Source organism: Macaca fascicularis, chromosome 4 (genome assembly GCF_037993035.2).
Source record: "Macaca fascicularis isolate 582-1 chromosome 4, T2T-MFA8v1.1".
NCBI lineage: Eukaryota > Metazoa > Chordata > Mammalia > Primates > Cercopithecidae > Macaca > Macaca fascicularis.
In genome coordinates, this window is record NC_088378.1 from 95,945,154 (window position 1) to 95,968,431 (window position 23,278).

Genomic DNA, 23,278 nt, shown 5'->3' on the forward strand with positions numbered 1-23,278 from the left:
CTAGTTTATAAAATGGATATAATCATGTTTTACCAACCTCATAAGATTGTGGTGAAGATTAAATCATTTCAATCATTGCCTTGCACATAAGTGCAATAGCCGTCTAATTCCGTTGTACCCCTTTTCCCTTGCTTTCCCGATACCCCAGTGCTTGGCATTCCCACGATGTACACGTGGCACTTATATAATGTGATAAGTACACAAGTAGCTAAGTCAGTCAGGTGAGTGAGATCTTAAGGTCCATCTTAACTAGTTTTACTGGTGAAGAAACTCAAGTCCAGAGAAGTCAGGTGTGAGCCAGACTGGAATTCAGGCTTCTGATTGAGCCACATGCTTTCTCCATGGCCATGTTTGTACAAAACCACAGCACATAAAAAAAGGTAACTCTAGTGAAAGGGACAGCTCAGACCAAAGAGGTTTAAAATATTTAAACTTCTTTCTTTTTCTTTTTTTGAGACAAGGCCTCGCTTGGTCACCCAGGCTAGAGTGCAGTGCAGCTTCCACCTCCCAGGCTCAAGCGATTCTCACACTTCAGCCTCCCAAGTATCTGGGATTACAGGCATGTGCCACCATGCCAAGCTAATTGTTTTCTGTGGGTTTTTGTTTGTTTGCTGAGATAGAGTCTCGCTGTCGCCCAGACTGGAGTGCAGTGGCACGATCGCGGCTCACTGCAACCTCTGCCTCCCGGGTTTAAGCGATTCTCCTGCCTCAGTCTCCTGAATAGCTAGGACTACAGGCACATGCCAACAGGCCCAGCTAATTTTTTGTATTTTTAGTAGAAATGGGGTTTCACTGTGTTAGCCAGGATGATCTCTATCTCCCGACCTTGTGATCCGCCCACCTCAGCCTCCCAAAGTGCTAAGATTACAGACCTGAGCCACTGCACCTAGCCTTGTGTGTATTTTTAATAGAGGCGGATTTTGCCATGTTGGGCAGGCTGGTCTGGAACTCCTGGGCTCAAGTGATCTACCTGCCTCAGCCTCCCAACGTGCTGTGATTACAGATGTGAGCCACTGTGCCTGGCCTATATTTCCTTAATATTAAATATAAACCCTCATTATTGAATTGTGTGTACTTACACTAATAAAGTTTCACTGAACACACTGGCACATGACTTTTTCTTTATTTTTAGTTATCTTTTATATCTGATTGCAAGAGAAATATTTTCCCTACAAAGTGGTCCTCAGAAAAGAGAGAGTTGCTGTTTATTTCAGTTCATTCAAAGTCTTCTAAAGAAGCATTCTTTGTTACTACTTTTATCTTGAACAGTAAAATACCATTTACAAAAGACATAGTAGCCTGCAGTGACCTTAATCAATGTAATTTGAGTTTATAGAAATCACCTGTTGGAATTGATAAGCCAAGCAGGGGAGCATATGGAAAATAAATTTAATGTAAGTTTGATTATTAATCCCATGAAGGGACCTCTCAATTCCAAGTATTGGATATTTAAAGATTACTTTAAAAGCAGTGCAATAATAGAGGATCCCAGACATACAACTACAAGATCAATGAAAAACAACCAAGCCATTGTTAAACATGTGTTTTGAGTAAAACTTCCAGTGTCTGTTTCATGTGTCATAGAAGTATTTGAATTTCAGGAGACTACCTTTTAACTCAAGAACCTTATAAGAATTTCGTGTACGGTGCCATCATTTGTGGAGAGAATTAACCTTGTGTTAAGTAGTTATGTGTTCGTTTTAGCTGAAGAGTTAGGTATAGGCCCATTTCAGACCTTTCTCTTAGTGTGTTATTTGAATTTTTTGGTCCCAGAGTGGTTTTCTTGTTAACCAATTTAATACTGGACTGTTTTTTTCTCCTTCAAGAGTTCTGAGTCCAGTGCCTTCATTATCAGTACAAATGAAACAGTTATATTACATGTCTTGTTCAGAAGAGGAGGCAGTATAAACCAGATTGATATAACATTGAAGAAATAGAAAAAATGCTGAGTAAACCTAGTTATGTAATTTGTGTTAGGGAATAGATATGGTACAGTTAACTGGGTTTAATAGAGCAGGTTTGCTTCTAGTCTTTTTCTTCCCCCCAGTATGTATAATATTTTTATTTGGAAAAAATGTAAATACAGAGAAATCCAGGACATAATATAACATACCTATTTACTCATCACTGAGAATTCACAAATTGGAATCTTTTAAAAATCATTGTTCATTTCAGGCCTTTCTAGAAAATAAAATAAATTATTAAAGATAAAGTTCAGTTTCCTTTGAAACATCCCCTTCGTTCCTTTTTCCTTGTCAACCCTCCCAAAGATAACCATCATCACGAATTTGTTGTGTATTATTCCAGTTCTTGTTTTTATACCTTTATGACACATCCATCCATCCACCCATAATACTGATTTGTGCATGTTCTAATATTTGTATAAGTGGAGGGACATGGTGGCTCACACCTGTAATCTCAACACTTTGGGAGGCCAAAGTGGGTGGATAACCTGAGGTCAGGAGTTCGAGACCAATCTGACCAACATGATGAAACCCCATCTCTACTAAAAATACAAAAATAGCCAGGTGTGGTGGTGCACGCCTGTAATTCCAGCTACTGTGGAGGCTGAGGCAGGAGAATTGCTTGAACCCAAGAGGTGTAGGTTGCAGTGAGCCGAGATCGCGCCATTGCACTCCGGCTTGGGTGACAGAGCAAGACTTTGTCTCAAAAAAAAAAAAGAAATTTGTAGAAGTGTAGTCCTGTTGTATACTCTGTTTCTTCACTCTGTCACTTGACATTATAATGTAAGGGTGTACTATGTCTAGGTATATTGAGATTGCCGATATATTTGTACTTTTTATGTTTTCTGTTCTTTGTTTTCCTTTGTTCTTTACTTTCCTGCTTTTTATTGTAAATATGTTTTGTTCCACCCCTCCTGATTTGGAAGTTTATAGATCCTATTTCTGTTCTTACATTTTTTAATGGTAACTTTAAATTTTATTTTAATAAAGTCTAAAATTACTTTCTATATGTATCATCCTCCAGAACAAAACCAGGAGCATAGTATCCTTTAACTTCTTACCTACCGACCCCACTTCTGTCTTTCATGATTGTTATTGTCTAAAGCTGTGCTATATGGTAGCCATTAGCTGCATGAGTTTATTAAACACTTAAGAATGAGGAACTGAATTTTTTATTTAATTTTAATCAACTTAAGTTTAAAAACTGATATTAGAATCAGCGATTAGTAAATTATAAATGTTTGGAACAACCTGGGTGAAACTACTGTAAATTTTATGAATTCTAAATACAGATTAGATGTTCCTGATAAAAATTTAGCGTTTGAATAAAGATGTGCTCTAAGTATAAAATGAACACCAGATTTTAAAGATTTAGTACAAAAAAGTCTGAAATGTCTCATTAATTGTTTTTTTTTTTTGCATTATGTAATTAATGGGTGAAATAATAAAGTTTTAGATATATTCAGTTAAATAACATTAAAATTTCACCTGTTTTTATGCTTTTTTAAATGTGGAATTAGAAAATCTAAAATTATATGTTGTATTTCTGTAGGACAGAACTGCTCTAGAATTTCTATTGAAACTTAAAAGCACAGTAGGTAATGTTATTTACAATTAGTAGTTAATTAGACTTATTAGTATATTTTTTACATTTTTTTCTTATATACTTTTCCTTCCTTCTAGATTTGTTTTTCTTATTACTAAATTTGATCCTTTAGTAATAGATTCTTGTTGAAAGAAAGACTTTGTTGGAAGTGAACTCTCCTTATGTTTGTATTCTGAAATGGCTTTATTTTGCCATCACTCCTGAATGATAGCTAGGTATAGAATTCTAGGTTGACAGTTTTCCTCAACTCCTTGAATAGTACTCTATATTTTCATACATTTGTATTTGTTGTTGTTGAAGTAATTCTTTATAGGTAATCGGTCTTAACTCTGATAACTTGAAGGATTTTTCTCATTTTCCTTGATGCTTTGTAGTTTTATTACAATACATCCTGCTGTATTGTCTTGTTTGTTTTGATTTGTTTTCACTTTGTTCCTTGGTGTGAGTGTTCAAATCGGAGAGTCAAGACTTTACTTTGGGAATATAGTCATTGTGTCTTTTCCTTCCTACTGATAACCTCTTTCTCTTCTTCTGAAATGCCTATTAGATGGTTGTGGAGCTTCTCAATTAACCACGTCACCTAACCTCTCTTTTCTTCATCCTTTTGTTGTTCTTTGTTGCATTCTGGGTTAATTCCTCAGCAGTCTATGGCAGTTCCTGCTGTGTCTGGTCTAGAGTTTATCCATGTTTTGAATTTTTTATTTCAATGAACCTGCTTTTATTTGCTTCAAAATTTCTATTTTGTATGAATCAAAATCATTTTAATATAAAACATGCATATGTAGTATCTAGATATGATTTACATAATAATAAACCAGCATCTAGCTTAAGGAATATACCTCTTACCAATGACTTTGTCTTTCCCAAATTACCCTCCCTTTCCTCAGCAAAAGGTAACCTCTGTCATGATTTTGCAGTTATCATTTGTTATGCTTTTCTTTATAGACTTTCCTTGTATTTGTATTTTCAAACTTTATTTAAAATCATGCCATGACTTCCCTTTTTTGCCCAACATTATGTTTGTGCGATTCATCTCTGTTGATGTGCATACACATAGTTCATTTGTGTTCACTGCTACATATTATTTTATTATATACCACAGTGTATATATCCTCCTGATGACATGTATTTAGGTTGTTTCGACTTTTTAATTTTAGCTAAGTATATATTTTTTCAACATCCTTTTATTTTCATGCTTTCTATATAAGTTTTTGGTGTCTCTTTTAAGTATCATATTGTTGTATAAGTGTTAGTTAACTATATTGTTTATTATTTTTAAGTCTGAAAATCTGATTGAGCAAGCATTCCTTCCCTCCCCACTCCCCATTGTTTTCCTTCTTGGGGTGTGCCAGAGGGGATAAGAAACAAAGCTTAGGGCTGGTACAGGGTAAGAGAACATACAGGAGTATCCTCACATAAGCAGCTTCCTTAAAAGGCACGAGAAACTAACAACAAAAAGTTAAAACATCTCTTGCAGAGATGGATATGTGCATGAGACCTTTTTATTTGACCATGATTTGGGCCCTCTTGACCATTCTTGGTTCAAACTGGATTAGTGTAAGCCTGTTGTGTCTTGGAGAATGGAGCAAGAGCTCCCTTTGCCTTGGCAGTCCCTGCATCCCATCTAACTCTCCTCATCTTTCACATCCACCTGCCAGAAGGTTGAAGTACATCTGAGATCCCCTATATCCACCCCCAACCTTTTGTTTCCCCCTTTTCTTTGTTTTTATTCCTCGCAATCCCTTGGCACAAAAAGCTTTGGGTTTCTGTTTTAATCCCTTAAAACCACGCTCTCTTCCTTCCTGTCTCCAGCCTGTGGCTTAGTGTTAATTGATGGAGAGGGTTATGTGATAAGACAGCTTATAATGGTAGGTCTTTCCAAAATAGTCTACCTGTTACTCTGTGCAGCAAAAACAGATAACCAGTTTGCAGGGAATCTGGATGTAAGGAAATGTGCTCAACTTTAAGGCTCTGTTGAATATAGTTTCATACTGTATAATTCAGAAGACTAAAGATCTTTTTTATCGCATAACCTCTGTATAACAATTTACAGTTTATGAAATGCTTTCTCCAGTATCTCACTTGATCATAAGCAGTACCCTTTGAGTTAGCTGTCATTATCATCTATCATGGATGAAGGAGACTGAGCCACTGTGATCAAGTCACTGTCCCAGATCATACAGCTTCTAGGTAGAGAGCCAAGATTCCAGCCAGGTGTCTTGAGCTCACATCCTGCATTCATACCATTGTATCACACTGATCCCCGGTAAAGATGGATTGTTCCTGACTGCAGATGTATTAAATGCTTGTTAATAGAAAGCCGTTGTGGGAGATTGCCAGAGAAATCAGCTTGGCTAGCTCTTCACATCCAGAGCCTCATGTTCATTCATCTGAAGGCATTCACATTTTCAGTGTACCTGCTTTTTTTATACAGTGCCTTTCCAAGTTTCTCTATTTTGAATAATTTGCATCCCATACAAACATTATTAGGTCAGTGTTTAGAGATTGAACTCCATCATATTGCCTGTCACTAATCCACTGCATAGAAAAATATGAGAATAATGTCATTAACATCAGTTTTTCTTATAATAGCTATGTAGTGCTGTGTTAACTGCCTATCAATTACAGGTAAAGAGTACCCTAGACTGAAATCTACTGAGTGACCTGACGGGTCTGAATGAAAGCCTAGCACTCCTAGACAACCAAGGATCTGTCGTATCCAGAAGGGTTGAGTTTGTAGCCATGGAAGTGAGCAAAGACCAGTGGTCCACCTAGGAATTATCTTCGTATGCTCAGACTAAGATTTTGCCACAACTGACTGATTAACACAAGATCAATGAATGAAATATTCCTGTGCAAGAGAGTGGGGAACAAAAAAGAGAAAACTGTTTCTTCATAGTGGAGAAGGTTCCATGGAGGAGGGGAGATGGTTGATTTGGAAACAAGAGAGAAATCCATGACATGTGAGGTTCTGGAAAGAGGGCATATGATAGGCTATGGGTAACAGGCAGCTCTCAGGAATAGAGAAAGGTCTCTGGGTCCTTTGCCTTGAAGAAAAGCTTTTGTCTTTCCTAAAGACTTTTATGTATACTTAGGACCTTTGTTTTGCATACTTTTTTTATGACCTAAGTTTTTTAATTTAGCATTATTTTATGTGGACTTTTCATGTATTCACATTGCCTAACTTTTTAATGTCATTCACTGTTACATAAATATGCAAATAATAGTTTACTTAATCATTTCTCTATTATTTACTGATACATGAATTGCTTCCACTTATTCCATATTAGAAATAGTACAAATAAAGCCATATTTTTACGAAGAGTTTCTTTTTTTGAGTCCAGATTCCAAAATTGAAATTACTAGGTCATCATATTAGTCCTCTCTGTCTTTTTCATATTGCCAAATTGTTCTTTGAAATGATTATATTAATTTACAGTGTCACTAGCCTCAAACAGTAGGTTTTATGATCTCTTGAATTTTGTTCTCATTTTATCAGATGAGGCATTACCACATAGCCGTTTTATTTTGCTGAGCCAAACATCGTGTCAAATGTCAGTTTGCTATTTGTATTTTTTTCTAACGGGTGCTCTATTCAGATCAGCAGCCTATTTGTGCCATAGAGACTGAGTATTCACTTTCCAACTTCATGTAGTTTTAAAATGTTAGTCTAGTTTTCTGATTAGTTTGTTTTAATATTATTTAATAACTCTTAGCCAATAAAAAATATTGGGACATGTGGAGTGTCCAATAAATCCAAAGTATATTTTACTTTAAAAATAAAGAAAATATAAGGTATGTTTTTTTCCCATAGTATACACATCCTGTAAAGGAGTCAGGTTTGAGCTGTCACAAGAGGAGGCAGGTGCCGCCCCAGGGGATGGATCAAAACCTGGAAATAAATCAGCTGTGGGTGGCACGTAGCCTGGCTGTCATGCCGAGGCTGGGAGTTTAGTAGAGATACTGGAGTTGATAATGGAAAAATAGTAATCTATGATAAATTTGTCAGTTCATATCAAGGAATGGGCTAGAAATCAAGGCGAGGCAAAGATGGGATGAAAATGTGCTTTTGTGGTAGGCCTGGGCTTTACCAGCATCCTGCCCTTATCTTAAAGGAACGGAGTGACTGGAACAAGCAAGTGGAACAAGAGGGTGGCTCCCAGGCATTCCTGCCACTGACCTCTGGCCCCTGTTCTTTAACTGGAATCGTCAAAGATAAATGAAAGTCGCTTAGGGTGAATGCACATTGAGAACAGGGAATCGCATCATTCTTTCACCATTTCTGCTTTAAAAGTCGAGCAGCAGTTACGCAGCTATCTACTGTGTGTGTGCATGCATGCACGTAGGTGTGTGCAAGACATACCCTGTTGTAACTTAGTTTTTCTCTGTAAAAAAATCTGTTGGCTTATCTTGTCCTGGGAATGAGGTAACTTTTTAAAAACATTTTTCTGATGTGAGTTTTCCAATTTAAATACAATTCACTGAAATGTTTTCTTTCTAGTCTCCAGAGAATACAGAGGGCAAAGATGGATCCAAAGTAACTAAACAGGAGGTAAGTATATCTTTGACATCCTATATTTAATTATTTACATTAAAATGTTTAATATCGTTAGGATTGTCTGCATCTGCATGAAATGGGGAGAATCATATGAACAAAGTTTAATATGAATGAACAAGGTTGTTAAGACTACATAAAACAGCGATAAGTGTCTATATGTAGTCTCGCTTGGCCTAGATTTGTTTCAGTTGGATATATTGATGAGGCATTTTCCACTTACTGTGTTGTTTATATTTCTACCTGTCAGCCCTGCTTTCCGTTAAAGCAGATACTGAGAATTCCTTCTGGGCAAAGAGTAATATAGTAGGTAAATTCATCAAGGAGAACAAAGTCTGCCTTTCACAGCAAGAAAATGAAAGACTGTAGATCTCATAAATTCTATGCTCTAATGAGTAGATTATAAATCAGTTTTTAGGTTCTGAATATTTTGCCTGAGAAGGATCATCTCTAAAATCAAAAACTATAGGCCAGGCGCAGTGGCTCACGCCTGTAATCCCAGCACTTTGGGAGGCTGAGGCACGCGGATGATGAGGTCAGGAGATAGAGACCATCCTGGCTAACACAGTGAAACCCCATCTCTACTAAAAATATAAAAATGTAGGCGGGCGTCTGTAGTCCCAGCTACTCAGGAGGCTGAGACAGGAGAATGGCATGAACCCGGGAGGCAGAGGTTGCAGTGAGCCGAGATCGCACCCCTGCACTCCAGCCTGGGCAACAGAGTGAGACTCCATTAAAAAAAAAAAAAAAAAAAAAAAAAAAAAAACTATAGAGGGATATACAATGTGTCAAAATATTAAAGCTTTTTTTTTTTTTTTTTTTTTTTTTAATTGGGAACACTCTTAGGATATTAGGATACTTAATTAGGCAATGATCCAAAGATATTTTGTATTAAAATTCAGAAACCTCCAAAAGTCCAGAAACTTGGAAGAGATTCTTGGATTTGACCCTCTGTGGTTATTACCATGAACCTCTAAAAAAAAGATGGGCGAAACAGTAGGAAATGAGATATAACTTTGATGGCAATCATTCCCTTTACACAGAGCTTTAGAAAACTGCAGCTGTTACCCTTGAACTTATCAACTAAAAGGGGTCATGAGTGAGACAAAAACAATATCTAGTTACAGGTTCTTTGATTGGGTGATTCATAATGTGGTTAATAATTCAGAGGAGTTTATCATGATACCAAAACCCCTGCACAAGATTTGTACAAGGAAATTCATTCTGCCAAGTGGAAAATCTTCAACAGAACCTATAAAGAAATAAGTTAAAAGCAAAACAAACAAAACCATCTGTCCCCATGATCCATGTACCTAGCATTCACTGTTTAACAGAGTTTGTAATAATCATGAAGTTTTTTATCCAAAGCAGAGTCACCACACATATGCGAGAACCAACCAAAAAATGATAAGAACCAACCAAAAAGTGATAAATGCTTGAATTTTCTTGGGAAATGGCAAAATGTGATTTTTAGAACAGTTGGCTAAGTATAACTAACCTTAATGTTTTTAAGATTTGGACGCCAAAACAAAAGCATTTGGGTTTTTCCTTAGGGACTGGCATTTAAATTGATTTGTCAGTCAGAAAACCTAGGAACACCATGGCACCCAGTAATCTTTGATTGTCTTTCCAATTCCACTACACTAAAAGCAAATCAAGCTGGTGAGAATATATACATAAAGGATATGTGTGTGGTTTTGTACAGCTGTATTATACATTTTATTTTATTGTGTTTTATTTTATTTTATTTTATTTTTTGAGACAGCATCTCACTCTCTCATCCAGGCTGGCGTGGGTGAGGTGGCGAGATCGCAGCTCACTGCAGTCTCTATCTCCCTGGCTCAAGCGATTCTCCCATCTCAGCCTGGGACTGTAGCTGCATGCTACCACACCTGGCTAATTTTTTTATTATGTTATTATTTTTGTTATTTTTATATTTTATTTTATATCATTTCTATGTATTTTATATATTTTTTGTTAATAAAAATGCTTTCTTGACAAGGCTCTACCTGTCATTTAAGCCAAGGCCAGATTAAAACTCATGATAATGACTTCAGAACATCAACACAGTTATTTAAAAAGTGAAAAGGTCAGTTAGTTTGCTGATGGTTTCGGGTAAAAACTGTCAGTATATTGATTTTTTTTTTCTTTCCCACTGGATTGACTGAATTTTTCAGTTATGTCATCGAGTATGCACCATCTTGACTATAGTAAATGGATAACAGTTACTAAGGGGGATTCTCTTTTGAAAATCCTTTTCCACTGCCATATTAGAAGGCATTGTGCAGAAGATAGTACTTCAGGGGACTTGGACGGTAAACAACCAAAATAATACGTTATAGTCATTACCATCAACAGTTACAAACCCTTTTACATCCATTATTTTGTCTGGTCCATATAGTAATTCTAAAATGAGAGGAAGCAGATTATTCCTCGATAAAAATGTATAAGCACCTATAATGTGCCAAGCACTGTTCTAAGCTCTCCAGATCCCACAGTGAACAAAACAAGCAAAAATCCCTGCTTTCATGGCACTTCCTTTTAGTGGGAGAGAGAGTAAAATAAAATGATTGAATATTAACTATGAAGATAAACAAAGCAAGGAGGGCGAATAGTGAATGTCAGAGAAGTGCTATTTTGGAGGACAGATTGGCAGATGTTATCCCTATTTTAACTAGAGCAGAGTTCTCAGAGAAACATGATTTTCCCTGGGTATTAGAACTTGTAAATAGCAGAACCAGGATAGATACCTGCATCTCCTGCTCCAAAATCTGCTATCTCTATGGCCCTTTTATGGCAGTCCTAAAAATCTGGTAATCCAGGATCCATTTTTCTGTCTTGTCTATTCCCAGCCAAGGCTCTGAGGTACAAACTTTTCTACTTCCCAGTTTTGAAAAGAAGGCAATTTCTTTTTAAGTTTTTTTTTTTTTTTTTTTTTTAATAGAAGCAACTTGACTTTTGGGTTTTGCTTGGAGGTACATGGTCAGGCTCAAGAGCAAAAAAATCTCTTAAAAATAAAAATACTCCCACATTCCAAAGGAATGGTCCGTGTGTTTCAAGCAGTATCCAGCAAATTACAGTGATTCTATTGAATGTAGCTATCCCCGTGTACTTTGTCATTGGGAGATTAGACTTCTATGTTGCTTTTGCAACCAGGATATTAAAGTAGATTTCATGTCTTTCAGAGTAGGCTTCACCAGAATTTTCCCCAACCTAAAGGATGATCATGCCTATGGGATGATGCCTATGGGATAATTCCATTGTGACCAGCACCTATATACCGTAGTGACAAACCCTCACATTTGTCATATCTGTTTGTCATATTTATCAATGATGATTTTTCATTCTAAAAGCCCTCCTTCCCTCCCTGAGAGGTAGTAAAATAATTGGATATTGGCAATTAGGAAAAACAAAGCAAGGAAGGGGAATAGTGAATGTCAGAGAAGTGCTGAGGAGCAGTCTCTGGACCACTTTTCCTGAGGATTCACAATAAAAAAAAAAAAAAGAGAGAGAAATTCTTAATATCTTTTTTTTTCCTTAGCAGTCCCACCCAATCTGAGTCTCAAATGAGTACTTCACATGTTAGTGTTTTAACAGGGAAAAAAATAGCAGTCTCATCTATTTCATATCCAATAAATATAGTCCCATAGTTTATAGATTTTAAGGCTGTGAAAGCTGATGGAACTTTCCAGGAAGGTGTCCATACTTGCATGCATAATCAGTACTGCTGACTGTGAGTGAAACGTTCATCTCAGCCTCCACTGTTTGCAGTGAAAATGAAAATGTCTTATGATGGCTACTGGAAAAGAAAATGTAAGAAAGGTCTTTTTTAGTGGCATAGAAAGAAGAGCTGGGAAATTCTAGGTAGCAAGTCATAAATTGATTTTATAATAAAAGATAGGATTTTTAGGGACTGGCTACAGCTTAGGCTTTTTTTTGTTTTTGTTTTTTCCCCCTCATTAATTTCCTAGGCTTTTTATTTTGGAACTCCTGTACTGGACCTGAATTTTTAAAAGGTATTAAGTCCTTTGGATCAGAACAACTGTTAGGCTCTGCAAAGCAGTGCTTAGATTGGAATGTCTCTGGAAATCCCAAAGAGCCCTCTGGCATCACTTAGTCTATTCAGCATGTTCAGGTGTTCACATGGAGAGGAACAACAGTGTCACAGTTGGGGAGCTTTTCTCATGATTTTGCCTCACTTCATGGAGATTTTATTCAAGACAACTAGATGGCAGATAGGGAGGCAGTTTTGAGTTATGGCTAACATGTTTGACCCCTTTTCAGGCCCCAAACTAAAGAGTAACTGAGTAGTGGCTCTAGGACTTCTTCCCCTCCCTACAAGTTCACAGTTGCTGTATGTTTCTGGTGCTTACCCCTTCTGTTCATCTCAACACTTATTGAGGGCCCCTGCTACACATTGGAGCCACAGAAATACAAGAGAAGGTGGTCCTGTGCAAGAGGGGATGGAGACATGAGTCAGATGAAGTGAATGTGAGGCAAGACCAACGTGGTGCACATGAGTTGACATCAAGTGAAGAGGGAGTCAGATAAGGTTCTTTGACCTCTCTTTAGCAGGGAGACTGCCACTTTCATCTTGGAAGGTGTTGTTCTGCCTGCTGTAGTTTGTCAGACATGGGTTGTCCTTGAGGCCACACTGAAGCTTCAGAGCTGAGCTCTGTTGGGTAATTGGAAGGTGCTCTTTTCTCCTCTATGCTCAGAAAGTACATTAAAAAAACACAAGATACCCTCTTGTTGCCCGGTTTACTTGCAAATGTTGCCTTTTCTTCAGTATACTCAATACAGTTAACCATCCTGGGAAAAGTATTGCAGGATTTGGATTCTGGTTCCCAGGGACTTGTGGGTGCACTGTCAGGAATACACCCTTGAGAACCATAGCAGGCACTGTAGTTCCTGTGGAGAATCTGACACACACTCCTCCTGTACTAATTCACAGGGCTATGTGCTGAGCTTACATGCTTTTACTCTGTGCAGTGAGTGTATCCCACCCAACCACTTAACCTGCACAGCCTCTCATTCCCAGCACATTCTCGTAGCTGGCCTTAAGTCCAGCTCTGATTTTTCCTCGAGACCCCAGGGTTAAAAGTATTCATGGAGGCTCTGGCCCTTCATTTCCTTCTGTAGTTTAAAGAAAGATGAGTTTAGCTTCTCTGGCTATTTTCAGCAAGAAAGTTCTTAGATGTGGAGATGGCAAGAAATATTTCTTCCAGTTTGGCCTGACTGGCTGACCTAGACTGACCTTAGCCCCACTTCAAGAATTCCATGATTCCTCATAATTATGGCATGGGTTCCTACTGACCATTTTTGCTGTCCCCCTTAGGAAAAATTATTTGAAACATTTATTATACTGAGGCAAATTCTGCATGAGGAAGTGAGAACTAGGGAAAGGCTTGGATTCATTTATTCAGCAAATACTGAGTTTATACTGTATGTTGGCCAGTACACTACTGTACTGGAGATGGAGCAGTGAATTAACCAGACAAAAAGTATGGAGTATTTCTTTCTGGAGCACTTTTTTAAAAAGGCAGTTATACTTTTACAATGTGAAATCCCTTGGGGAGCCACTGTAGGTTGGATGGTAAGTAGAATATCAATTTTGTGTGTTATTGCTGAAAGGCCTAGGACAGTTCTTTCAATTTAGATTTTCTTTGCAGGGTCATTTGCTGTTAACTTGTAATATCCTTGAAGAAAAAAAGATTTCCCCAAAATATCAATCTCTACACAATTTCTCTGTAAATTTTCTAAACTTTGAAATTAAAAGAAAAAATTAATGCACTTTTAATTCTAGTTAAATCCTTTGAACGTATACTACTAGATAAATGTGTTTGTTTTGTTATCGGTAAAAAGAAGGCTTTCTAGTTAACTGCCAAGATTTGTAATCATTTTCATTTCTAACATAGCAGCAAGATGGGGAACTCCTGCTATTTTGGTTTCTACACAATTGCATAAGTCTCTTCTTGTATTAACTTAAAAGCTTTAGTTCCATTTTTAAGGAGCTGGAGTCAGACTGAAGACTAGCTCTTAAATAGCACCTCAATGTTCTTGCTGTTGATTTTGTCATAAGAGTAGAGGTTTTAATTCGGGATAAAGCCTAAATTGATCTTCATTTCCCTTACTTATTCACCACACCCTGAGTTGGGAGTAGCTGTTTATTTGAACAGTGTACCTACCCCTTTTTAGAAATACTTCCTCTTGAGTGTCATGGTGCCCAGGGGACTTGGGATATGTTTCATTGTGCTTACCTGGAGAAGGTGATGGGAATCATACATTATAGTCATTCAACAAAGTAAGGTATATTAAGAATAGATTTTTAAAAATCAACTTCGTTTTGTATAATCACCAAAAAATATGTATATTTTCCATTCCCTTTGTAGCCCACAAGACGGTCTGCCAGATTGTCAGCGGTAAGTACCTTAGAACCACTTCAGCGTTAGTTCTTATGAGTACATGGTCCCTTTGTCCAAAGTGAAGCAGCAAAAGGAAGATTAAGATGGTTTCCCATGAGTTTATTTTCTTTTTGAAAATTACCTAGGGTCCTCACATCTAGCAAATTTGACCAGTGTTACCAAGCAATTGACTTGATCAAATGTGTCAGACAGTGGCCAGCCCCATTACGAAGGATATAAAGCAGGATGTTGTTTGACATTGCTATATCTCTGACACAAAAGTAGTATATTAGGCAAAGTTTCAGTCTTCAGATTCTACCTGTGATGTGCTGAAGTGGACAGAATTCTGCTTCTCTGTCCACAACTCATACTTTAGAATGTCTATATGAGAATGTTCTGAAAGTTGTCTGAATCCATATACTGTAGCCTCATTTCAGACCTTAAGAATCTTTGTAACAGTAATAATTCTACTTCGCTATTTGGAGTCTCCTTCGTGAGCCAGTAAATTCTTGTGGGGTTAGGATACAAGCTGAGATGGGCAGATGTGGCTGAACCTCCAAGGTGGACATCCTCCAGCTCTTCCTCATCAGCCTGTGCTCCCTACTGGCTCTTATGCTCTTCTCTTTCGCTGCCCTGCTAAGAGATTAGCTGGACTCCAGCGGAGGATTTTGTTTAAAATTCCTGCAGCCCAGGCTTTCCACTAAGAAGGTAGAGGGAAACGCACTGGTATTTTGACTGACACTATCTTAGTATATCCTCATACTAGCTATTACAGAAGCTTCATGCTACTTTGGTCTTCAGGAAAGCATGGATTTCATTCTCAACCCAAATCTGTGTCTGGTACAATATAGGGAATCAAAGCAAAAATAAGTATTAGGACCACTCACAAGTTCGGAAATACAGCTGTTTGGATCAGGCGAGCCAGTGTTTCACGTGAGTCTCATAAGGAAGTGTATTAGTCTGTTTTCACACTGCTGATAAAGACATACTCAAGACTGGGCATTTTACAAAAGAAAGAAGTTTAATTGGACTTACAGTTCCATGTGGCTGGGGAAGCCTCACAATCGTGGTGGAAGATGAGGAGCAAGTCACATCTTACGTGGATGGCAGCAGGCAGAGAGAGAGAGAGCTTGTGCAGGGAAACTCCCATTTTTAAAACCATCAGATCTCATGAGACTCATTCACTTTCATGAGAACAGTGCAGGAAAGACCTGCCCCATAATTCAATCACCTCCCACCAGGTTCCTCCTATGACACATGGGAATTGTGGGAGTTACAATTCAAGATGACATTTGGGTGGGGACATAGCCAAACCATATCATTCTGGTTTGCTGCCCCCAGCCCCTCCCAAATCTCATGTCCTCATATTTCAAAACCAAACATGCCTTCCCAACAGTCCCCCAAATCTTAACTCATTTCAGCATTCACTCAAAAGTCCAAAGTCTCATTCGAGACAAGACAAGTCCCTTCTGCCTGTGAGCCTGTAAAATCAAAAGCAAGTTAGTTACTTCTAGGTTGAAATGGGGATACAGATATTGGGTAAATACCACCCTTCCAAATGGGAGAAATTGGCCAAAACACAGGGGCTACAGACCCCGTGCAAGTCTGAAATCCAGCAGGGCAGTCAAATCTTAAAGCTCCAAAATGATCTCCTATGACTCCTTTTCTTGCATCCAGGTCACGCAGATGCAGGACATGGGTTTCCATGGTCTTGGGTAACTCCGCCCCCGTGGCTTTTCAGGATACATCTTCCCTCCTGGCTGCTTTCACAGGCTGGCATTGAGTGACTGTGGCTTTTCCAGGCACACAGTGAAAACTGCCAGTGGATCTACCATTCTGGGGTCTGGAGGGCAGTGGCCCTCTTCTCACAGCTCCACTAGGCAGTTTCCCAGTAGGGACTCTGTGTGAGGGCTCCAACCCCACATTTCCCTTCTGCACTGCCCTAACAGAGGTTATCCATGAGGACCCTGCCCCTGCAACAATGTCTGCCTGGGCATCCAGGTGTTTCCATACATGTGAAATCGAGGCAGAGGTTCCCAAACCTCAATTCTTAACTTCTGCGCACTCGCAGGCTCAGCACCACATGGAAGCTGCCAAGGCTTGGGACTTCCACCCACTGAAGCAACAGCCCCTGTACCTTAGCCCCTTTTAGTCACAGCTGGAGCGGCTGGGAGACAGGGCACCAAGTCCCTAGACTGCACACAGCAGAGGAACCCTGGGACCCTGGGTCAGGCCCACAAAACCATTTGTCCTCCTAAACCTCTGGGCCTGTAATGGGAGAGGCTGCTGCAAAGCTCTCTCACATGCCCTGGAGACATTTTTCCCATTGTATTGTGCATAGCATTTGGCTCCTCATTATTTATGCAAATTTCTTCAGCCGGCTTGAATTTCTCCTCAGCTCAGAAAATAGGATTTTCTTTTCCGTCACATTGCCAGGCTGCAAATTTTCCAAACTTTTCTGCTCTGTGTCTCTTTTAAAACTGAATGCCTTTAACAGCACCCAGGTCACCTCTTGAATGCTTTGCTGCTTTGAAATTTTTTCTACCAGATACCCTAAATCATCTTTCTCAAGTTCAAAGTTCCATGGATCTCTAGAGCAGGGGCAAAATGTTGCCAGTCTCTTTGCTAAAACATAACAAGTCACCTTTGCTCCAGTTCCCAACAAGTTCCTCATCTCCATCTGAGACCACCTCTGCCTGGATTTCATTGCCAATATCAGTATAAGCATTTTGGTTAAAGCCATTCAACAAGTCTTTAGTAAGGGTCAAAGCCGTTCAGCAAGTCTCTAGAGAGTTCCAAACTTTCCCACATTTTCTTGTCTTCTTCTGAGCCCTCCAAACTGTTCCAACCTCTGTCTGTTACCCAGATCTAAAGTCACTTTCACATTTTCAGTTATCTTTCAGCAGCGCCCCACTCTTCTGGTACCAATTTACTGTATTAGTCCATTTTCACACTGCTGATAAAGACATACCCAAGACTGGACAATTTACAAAAGAAAGAGGTTTTATTGGACTTACAGTTCCATGTGGCTGGGGAAAGGCTCACGATCATGGAGAAAGGCAAAAGGAGCAAGTAATGTCTTACGTGGATGGTGGCAGGCAAAGAGAGACAGAGCTTGTGCAGGGAAACTCCTGTTACTAAAACCATCAGATCTCATGAGACTCATTCACTAATCATAAGAACCGCACAGGAAAGACCCACCCCTGTAATTCAATCACCTCCCACCGGGTTCCTCGCACGACACATGGGAATTGTAGGAGTTACAATTCAAGATGAGATTTGAGTGGGGACACGGCCAAACCATATCAGGAAGACGTGTCAGTCACTAGGAGGACTTAAGAGCTGGGGTTGCTGTTGTGAATCTCCAGGCAGTTAAGGGAACACACCTTGTAAGTCAAATGAAAACCAAAATTTACAACGAAGCTTTTCCTGAGCACCAGAAACCAGCAATATAAGCACCTTCCACTGAGATCATTCCCTGTGCTACGGAAACAGAGCCTCCTCAGAGGCCAGCAGGATTACGGACTTCAAAACCTCATTTCCTGGTCCCATCAAAACACTTGAATGCTGGGTCAGAGGGAAAGGTCTGCCCTACAGAAAATAATATAAAAGGAAATTGTTTACTGTAAATGGAGAAAACATGTATATTAATACAGTATATCAAAGCTTAGGATGACAAAATGTTTTAAATTCTGAAAATGTAAGAACCATGAAAGCTGCTATATTTGGGCTGCAGATTTAGGGTGATAAGAAGATTAATAAAAACATCTCTTACTTTTCAAGCTCAATTTCTTTTTTATTTGAAAGGTCATTTCTAACAGCCAATCTTCTGAAATCGAACTGTCTACAATTTCCCTTTATGCATTTGATGAAAAGGGGCAGATTCAGTGTGAACCTGAATTACCTAGAGGCAGTAGGGAGGAACATGTATTTTTCTCCATAGGGGGAGACCCTGGCCAGTGTTTTCTATTTTAAAACCATTCTAGTGCCGGGAGAGATGTACACTTTTTTCTAGTTCTATGAGAGAAATATTTGCCCTAAAGTATCTACAGAAAACTCCTGGAGTCAAATGGTTATCTTTCCCCAGTTATCCGCATGTGCCACCTGGTCTCAGGCCCCTGGGAAGCTGGCCAGGGCTGAAGCATTGTGTGGCAGAGGGACCGTGGTCACACGGTGTGTGAGTGCTGCTCATGGGAACTGGAGGGAGGACCACATGAGGCAGGAAAAAATAGTTTCCTAGGGGACTCTTTGGCTAATAATATCTGTGAAAAATTTTAAACTTTGGGAGCTAACAGTAGACATTTTATCATTATAATTATGTTCTCAATGAAAACCTCTAGGGACAAATAAGCCCAGCATATCTGGTTAGGCAAAAGATTCTCACCTTGAGCTGGCATTGGAGAGAATAAAAGTAGGAAGAAGCTTGGCAACAGAAACTCGAAATCTACATCAGAAGTGGAAGGATTTGGAAGTGATTTTGAAATACTTCACAGGCAGCAGTCTTCATTACCAGCTGGGCTTTGCTAGTGATTGTGCGGTGATTTCTAGATTGTTAGGAAGGCCAGTGCAACTGAATTCACTGAGTCCTTTGGCCACGGGCCTGAGTCATCCCTCTTGCTGCTGTGCTGTGATAAAAGGAAGAACAGACACGTAGGAGATAGAAGCTTAGACCTGTTCCCGGAGAGCTATTCTGGACCAGGGAATGAGGAGTCAGCTTTTCGATCTCACCTGCAGTTCCCTTGTGAACCCAGGGTGAAAATAGTTATGAAATGCAGAGATCTTTATGCTGTTACCTGGTGCTGAAAATAGGATGAAATACTTTTTAATGACCAAGGCCTTGTCAAAATGCATAGTTGTCTTTGTTAGTCTTTTTGTGTTTCTTTTGGTGCTGACAGTTGTCTTTTTCAGTATTTGTGTAATTTAAATTATCTTTGCAGAAACCTGCTCCACCAAAACCTGAACCCAAACCAAGAAAAACATCTGCTAAGGTAAGAAGTGCTGTTTCCCACTTTTGGCTTTTTAAACAATGAACAAATTATAATTCCCTACCTCAGAATCATTCAAGGAAAGGCCATATTTAATGATCCAAGCTAAAACCGTTACCACTGTTATGGGCTTTCTTAAAGGCATAAAGCACAGTTTTCTGCCTTAATAGGAGTGTGTTTTCCATTTGGTCAGTGAGGCACAGGAAGTCAGAGATGTTGCTCTGAGAAGCCTCGTGTCCAAAGGGGGTTTGGCAGCAGCCTCGTGAACATGCGGTTCACATGGCGCGCAGCGGGGGTGAGTTTGGGCCCTGGCAGCACTGCCCCACTATGGGAGGAATTTGGGAAGGGGCTTCTGACTTCATCTAACTGGATTTTGCTAGCCAGTCTGAGGTCTAATAATAACAATATAATAATGCCAGCAGGTAATACTAGCATTTATAAGGCCCTTAGAGTATGGCAGATATGGTTGATTGCTTGACTCATATGACCTTCACATAAACTCTATTGAAGTAGATACAAATATCCTGTTTTGCAGATGAGGAAACTGAAATACAGAATTCTTAGGGAACTTACCCAAAATGGCTTTTCTGCACTCTACCCTTCGGTATTGTCCCATGTGAATTGTTTGAAACTTACGTGTATAGTGGTGTGAGTAGGTGATTTCAGAAACAGAACTCACTTTTGTTGTTTGGTCTTAAAATTAGGAACTTTGCTTCATCTGGGCTGCATTTCCTGGCACCTTCCCAGCTTTCTAGTCATGCAAGCCATGTGTCTCCACGTGAGGGGTTTCATTGGAAAGCAGCAGCAGAGCCACCCCCTGGCTGGGTTCCCCCCCAGCTCTGCCTCCTCCTTCCCCAAGTCCTGCTGCTGCTGTCTCCATGGCAGAACCACTTCTCCCCTTACTGGAGGGGAGGTCCACTGAACAAATCCAGGAGAGGAATCATTGTGTTTTCCACACAAGAGAAAGTACACTGGACTTTCTGTGCAACCTGTTATTACATTTTCACAGAGATTCATATTTGTGCAGTGCAACTCAGCTGAAACCCAGCAAAATTGGGCTCCTGTGTCTCCATGAAGGCCACCATGATGGTGATGGTTGTACTTCACCTTGTGTTTGGACAGAGGCTGATTGATTTTGGCCATCATCACACCATGTCTAACATTCTCTTTCCCTCTGCTTTGATCCCCTATTAGAAAGAACCTGGAGCAAAGATTAGCAGAGGTGCTAAAGGGAAGAAGGAGGAAAAGCAGGAAGCTGGAAAGGAAGGTACTGCACCATCTGAAAATGGTGAAACTAAAGCTGAAGAGGTACTTTTCATAAATACCTCCCACTGATTGAATCAGTGTCTTTAAAGAAATTTCTCAGTCCTTCAGCCGGTGATAGCACATTCTTAATGTCTCTTTTTATTGCCTGTAATGTTATTGCAGATCCACATCTCTCGCTCAACTGTTAATGTCTCAACCTCCAGAGGCACCCCACCCAGCACACTGTCAGTAAAGGGGCAGATTGAAACAGTGAGAGTTAAGGGTACAGTAGAAAATTCTGCATGTTTGCAGTGACTAGAATCAGATAGTAGTGTGGTGGTTTTTTGTTTTTTGTTTTTTTTTTAAATTATCATGAAGAGTGGGAGCTTGCAGGTAAGGCTTCTGTGGTTGTTTGAAAAGCAGAAAGCAATAAATGCAACAAAATGTTTGTGTAATGTATTTCTGCTTTGTCTCTTTCTTCACTCAGAGTTGAAATAGGTTTTGCAGTAAAGCTGGAAGAAAAAAAGAAAACAAATGTTCAAAACTGTGTGTTTGTGGGTGGAATTTCCTTTGCTTATAGTAGTTTTAGTAGTAACTATATATTTTTTTCCTTTCTTTTTCACAGGCACAGAAAACTGAATCTGTAGATAACGAAGGAGAATGAATTGTCATGAAAAATTGGGGTTGATTTTATGTATCTCTTGGGACAACTTTTAAAAGCTATTTTTACCAAGTATTTTGTAAATGCTAATTTTTTAGGACTCTACTAGTTGGCATACAAAAATATATAAGGATGGACATTTTATCGTCTCATAGTCATGCTTTTTGGAAATTTACATCATCCTCAAGTAAAATAAATATCAGTTAAATATTGGAAAGCTGTGTGTAAGATTGATTCAGCATTCCATGCACTTGCTTTAAAATTTAGTCCTGTGCATACTGTGGTGTTTTTACTGTGCATATTTGAATTTTTCATGCAGTTTTTCTAGAGCAATAATCACTGGTGCTTTTGTACCTAGGTTTTATGTGATTTTAATGAAACATGGATAGTTGTGGCCACCTGCTGACTATTTGTGGTTTAAAATAAAAGGTTTACTTGTCTGCAAAATACCTGACTCTTAGTATCTTTACTGCATTTTGGGAGTGTTTCATTTTATTGTTGCAGAAGATATAAAGAATTTTGATGGACCTTGCCATAGCGGTATCTCCAATAAGTCAAATAAGATTGTTTCTTAATGTTCTGGCCTTTAACATTGTTACTATTTTAATAAAATCATCTATGAATGCTACTGTAGAAGAATTACATCTAATTCACTTTATACCAGCAGTGGCCAGCAATGATTACTGTATAATAAAACTTTATAAAGCACTAATTTTTTAAAATCCTTATAAATAGGATATAGTTCTGCTAAATCAAAGCTAGTAAAAAAAAAAAAAAAAAAAAAAAAAAAAAAAAAAAAAAAAAAAACATAAACTGAGGCTCAACTTTGAAAATCTCCCACTTTCAAAATCATAAATACTAAGTCACATTTGTATAAAATCCTTCGCATTCAGTTGAGGACTTCACAGCTTTGAAAGTGATTTACCCAACATGAGCATGTTTCAGCCTCGCATCAGTTTGAGAATGGAGTTGGCATGGGTATATTAGAGCTCCTTTCTAGGATAAGAAATGGAGATGTGGAGTGTATTTGACTTACTGGAAGGAGAAAATCCAGGCTGGAGTCTTTTGAATTTTAAACAGTGTCTTTATGTCTATGAAAGGACATAGCAGTGCCAGGAACAGAGGAGTTATTTTATACGTGTTATTTTTTTGTTGTTGTTTGCAACCTGAGAAGTTTGGTAACTGCATGAGCACCCCAGGAAAGCTGAGTTATGGGCATTCGGCTTAAATGAAGACTTGAATCTTTTAAGATGGCAAGTAGTGCCTGTGCTGCTCAGGGACTCCTGCAAAGAAGCTGTTGTTCCTTTGGGCCTTAGGTGCTTTTATGTTGTGCTTATCAACAAAGTTCCTCCTCCAGATTATATTTTGGGGCTAAGAACTTAAACTTGTCTCCTTGTCCCAAGTCTGTCATTAGTTGACTGCATATATCAACCGTATTATATACAGAATAATCTTGTTCATAGTTTACTTGGTTTCTGAGTATGAAACATACCTTAATTCATGAGTTTTGGACATGCTAAAAACTGCTTTACCTCGAAGAAAAATATCTAGTATCCAGTGAACACTTTACAAAAATATTTTCAGTATACAGTTAGTACTCAGTTGGAGTATATTGCTGGCTAGTTTCCAGTCCAGAAGTGAACCATAAATTCCCTAGGTTTACTTTTTAAAAAATTATGTAAGTGATACCAGTGATTAAAAAAAAGACCAAATACTACAATAATACATAAAGCAAAAAGTCAAAATCTTTTTTCCTCCCATTCCTACATCCCAGAGATAATCACTGCACACTATTTTGTCTATTTTGTCTTTCTCGTGTGTGTTAGGGTTATGTATACACACACATATATATGTATAT

At 38.8% G+C, this 23,278-nt stretch overlaps 1 protein-coding gene across 5 annotated transcripts in view; it reads left to right on the forward strand.

Moving 5' to 3' along the window:
- HMGN3 (high mobility group nucleosomal binding domain 3) overlaps positions 1-21,867 on the forward strand; it is a 32,158-nt gene extending 10,291 nt beyond the window's left edge. Inside the window, exons 2-7 of one of the 5 annotated variants that reach the window (XM_005552504.3) lie at positions 8,072-8,122; positions 14,518-14,547; positions 19,467-19,517; positions 20,709-20,822; positions 20,943-21,042; positions 21,385-21,867. In XM_005552504.3, the coding sequence (XP_005552561.1) occupies positions 8,072-8,122; positions 14,518-14,547; positions 19,467-19,517; positions 20,709-20,822; positions 20,943-21,042; positions 21,385-21,398 (360 nt within the window). In that variant the 3' untranslated portion in view covers positions 21,399-21,867. Of the gene's footprint in view, positions 1-8,071; positions 8,123-14,517; positions 14,548-19,466; positions 19,518-20,708; positions 20,823-20,942 lie in introns of all 5 variants that reach the window. The other 4 variants (XM_005552503.3, XM_015448858.4, XM_005552505.3 and 1 more) reach the window with 4 other exon arrangements.
- The last annotated feature ends 1,411 nt before the right edge of the window (positions 21,868-23,278 follow it).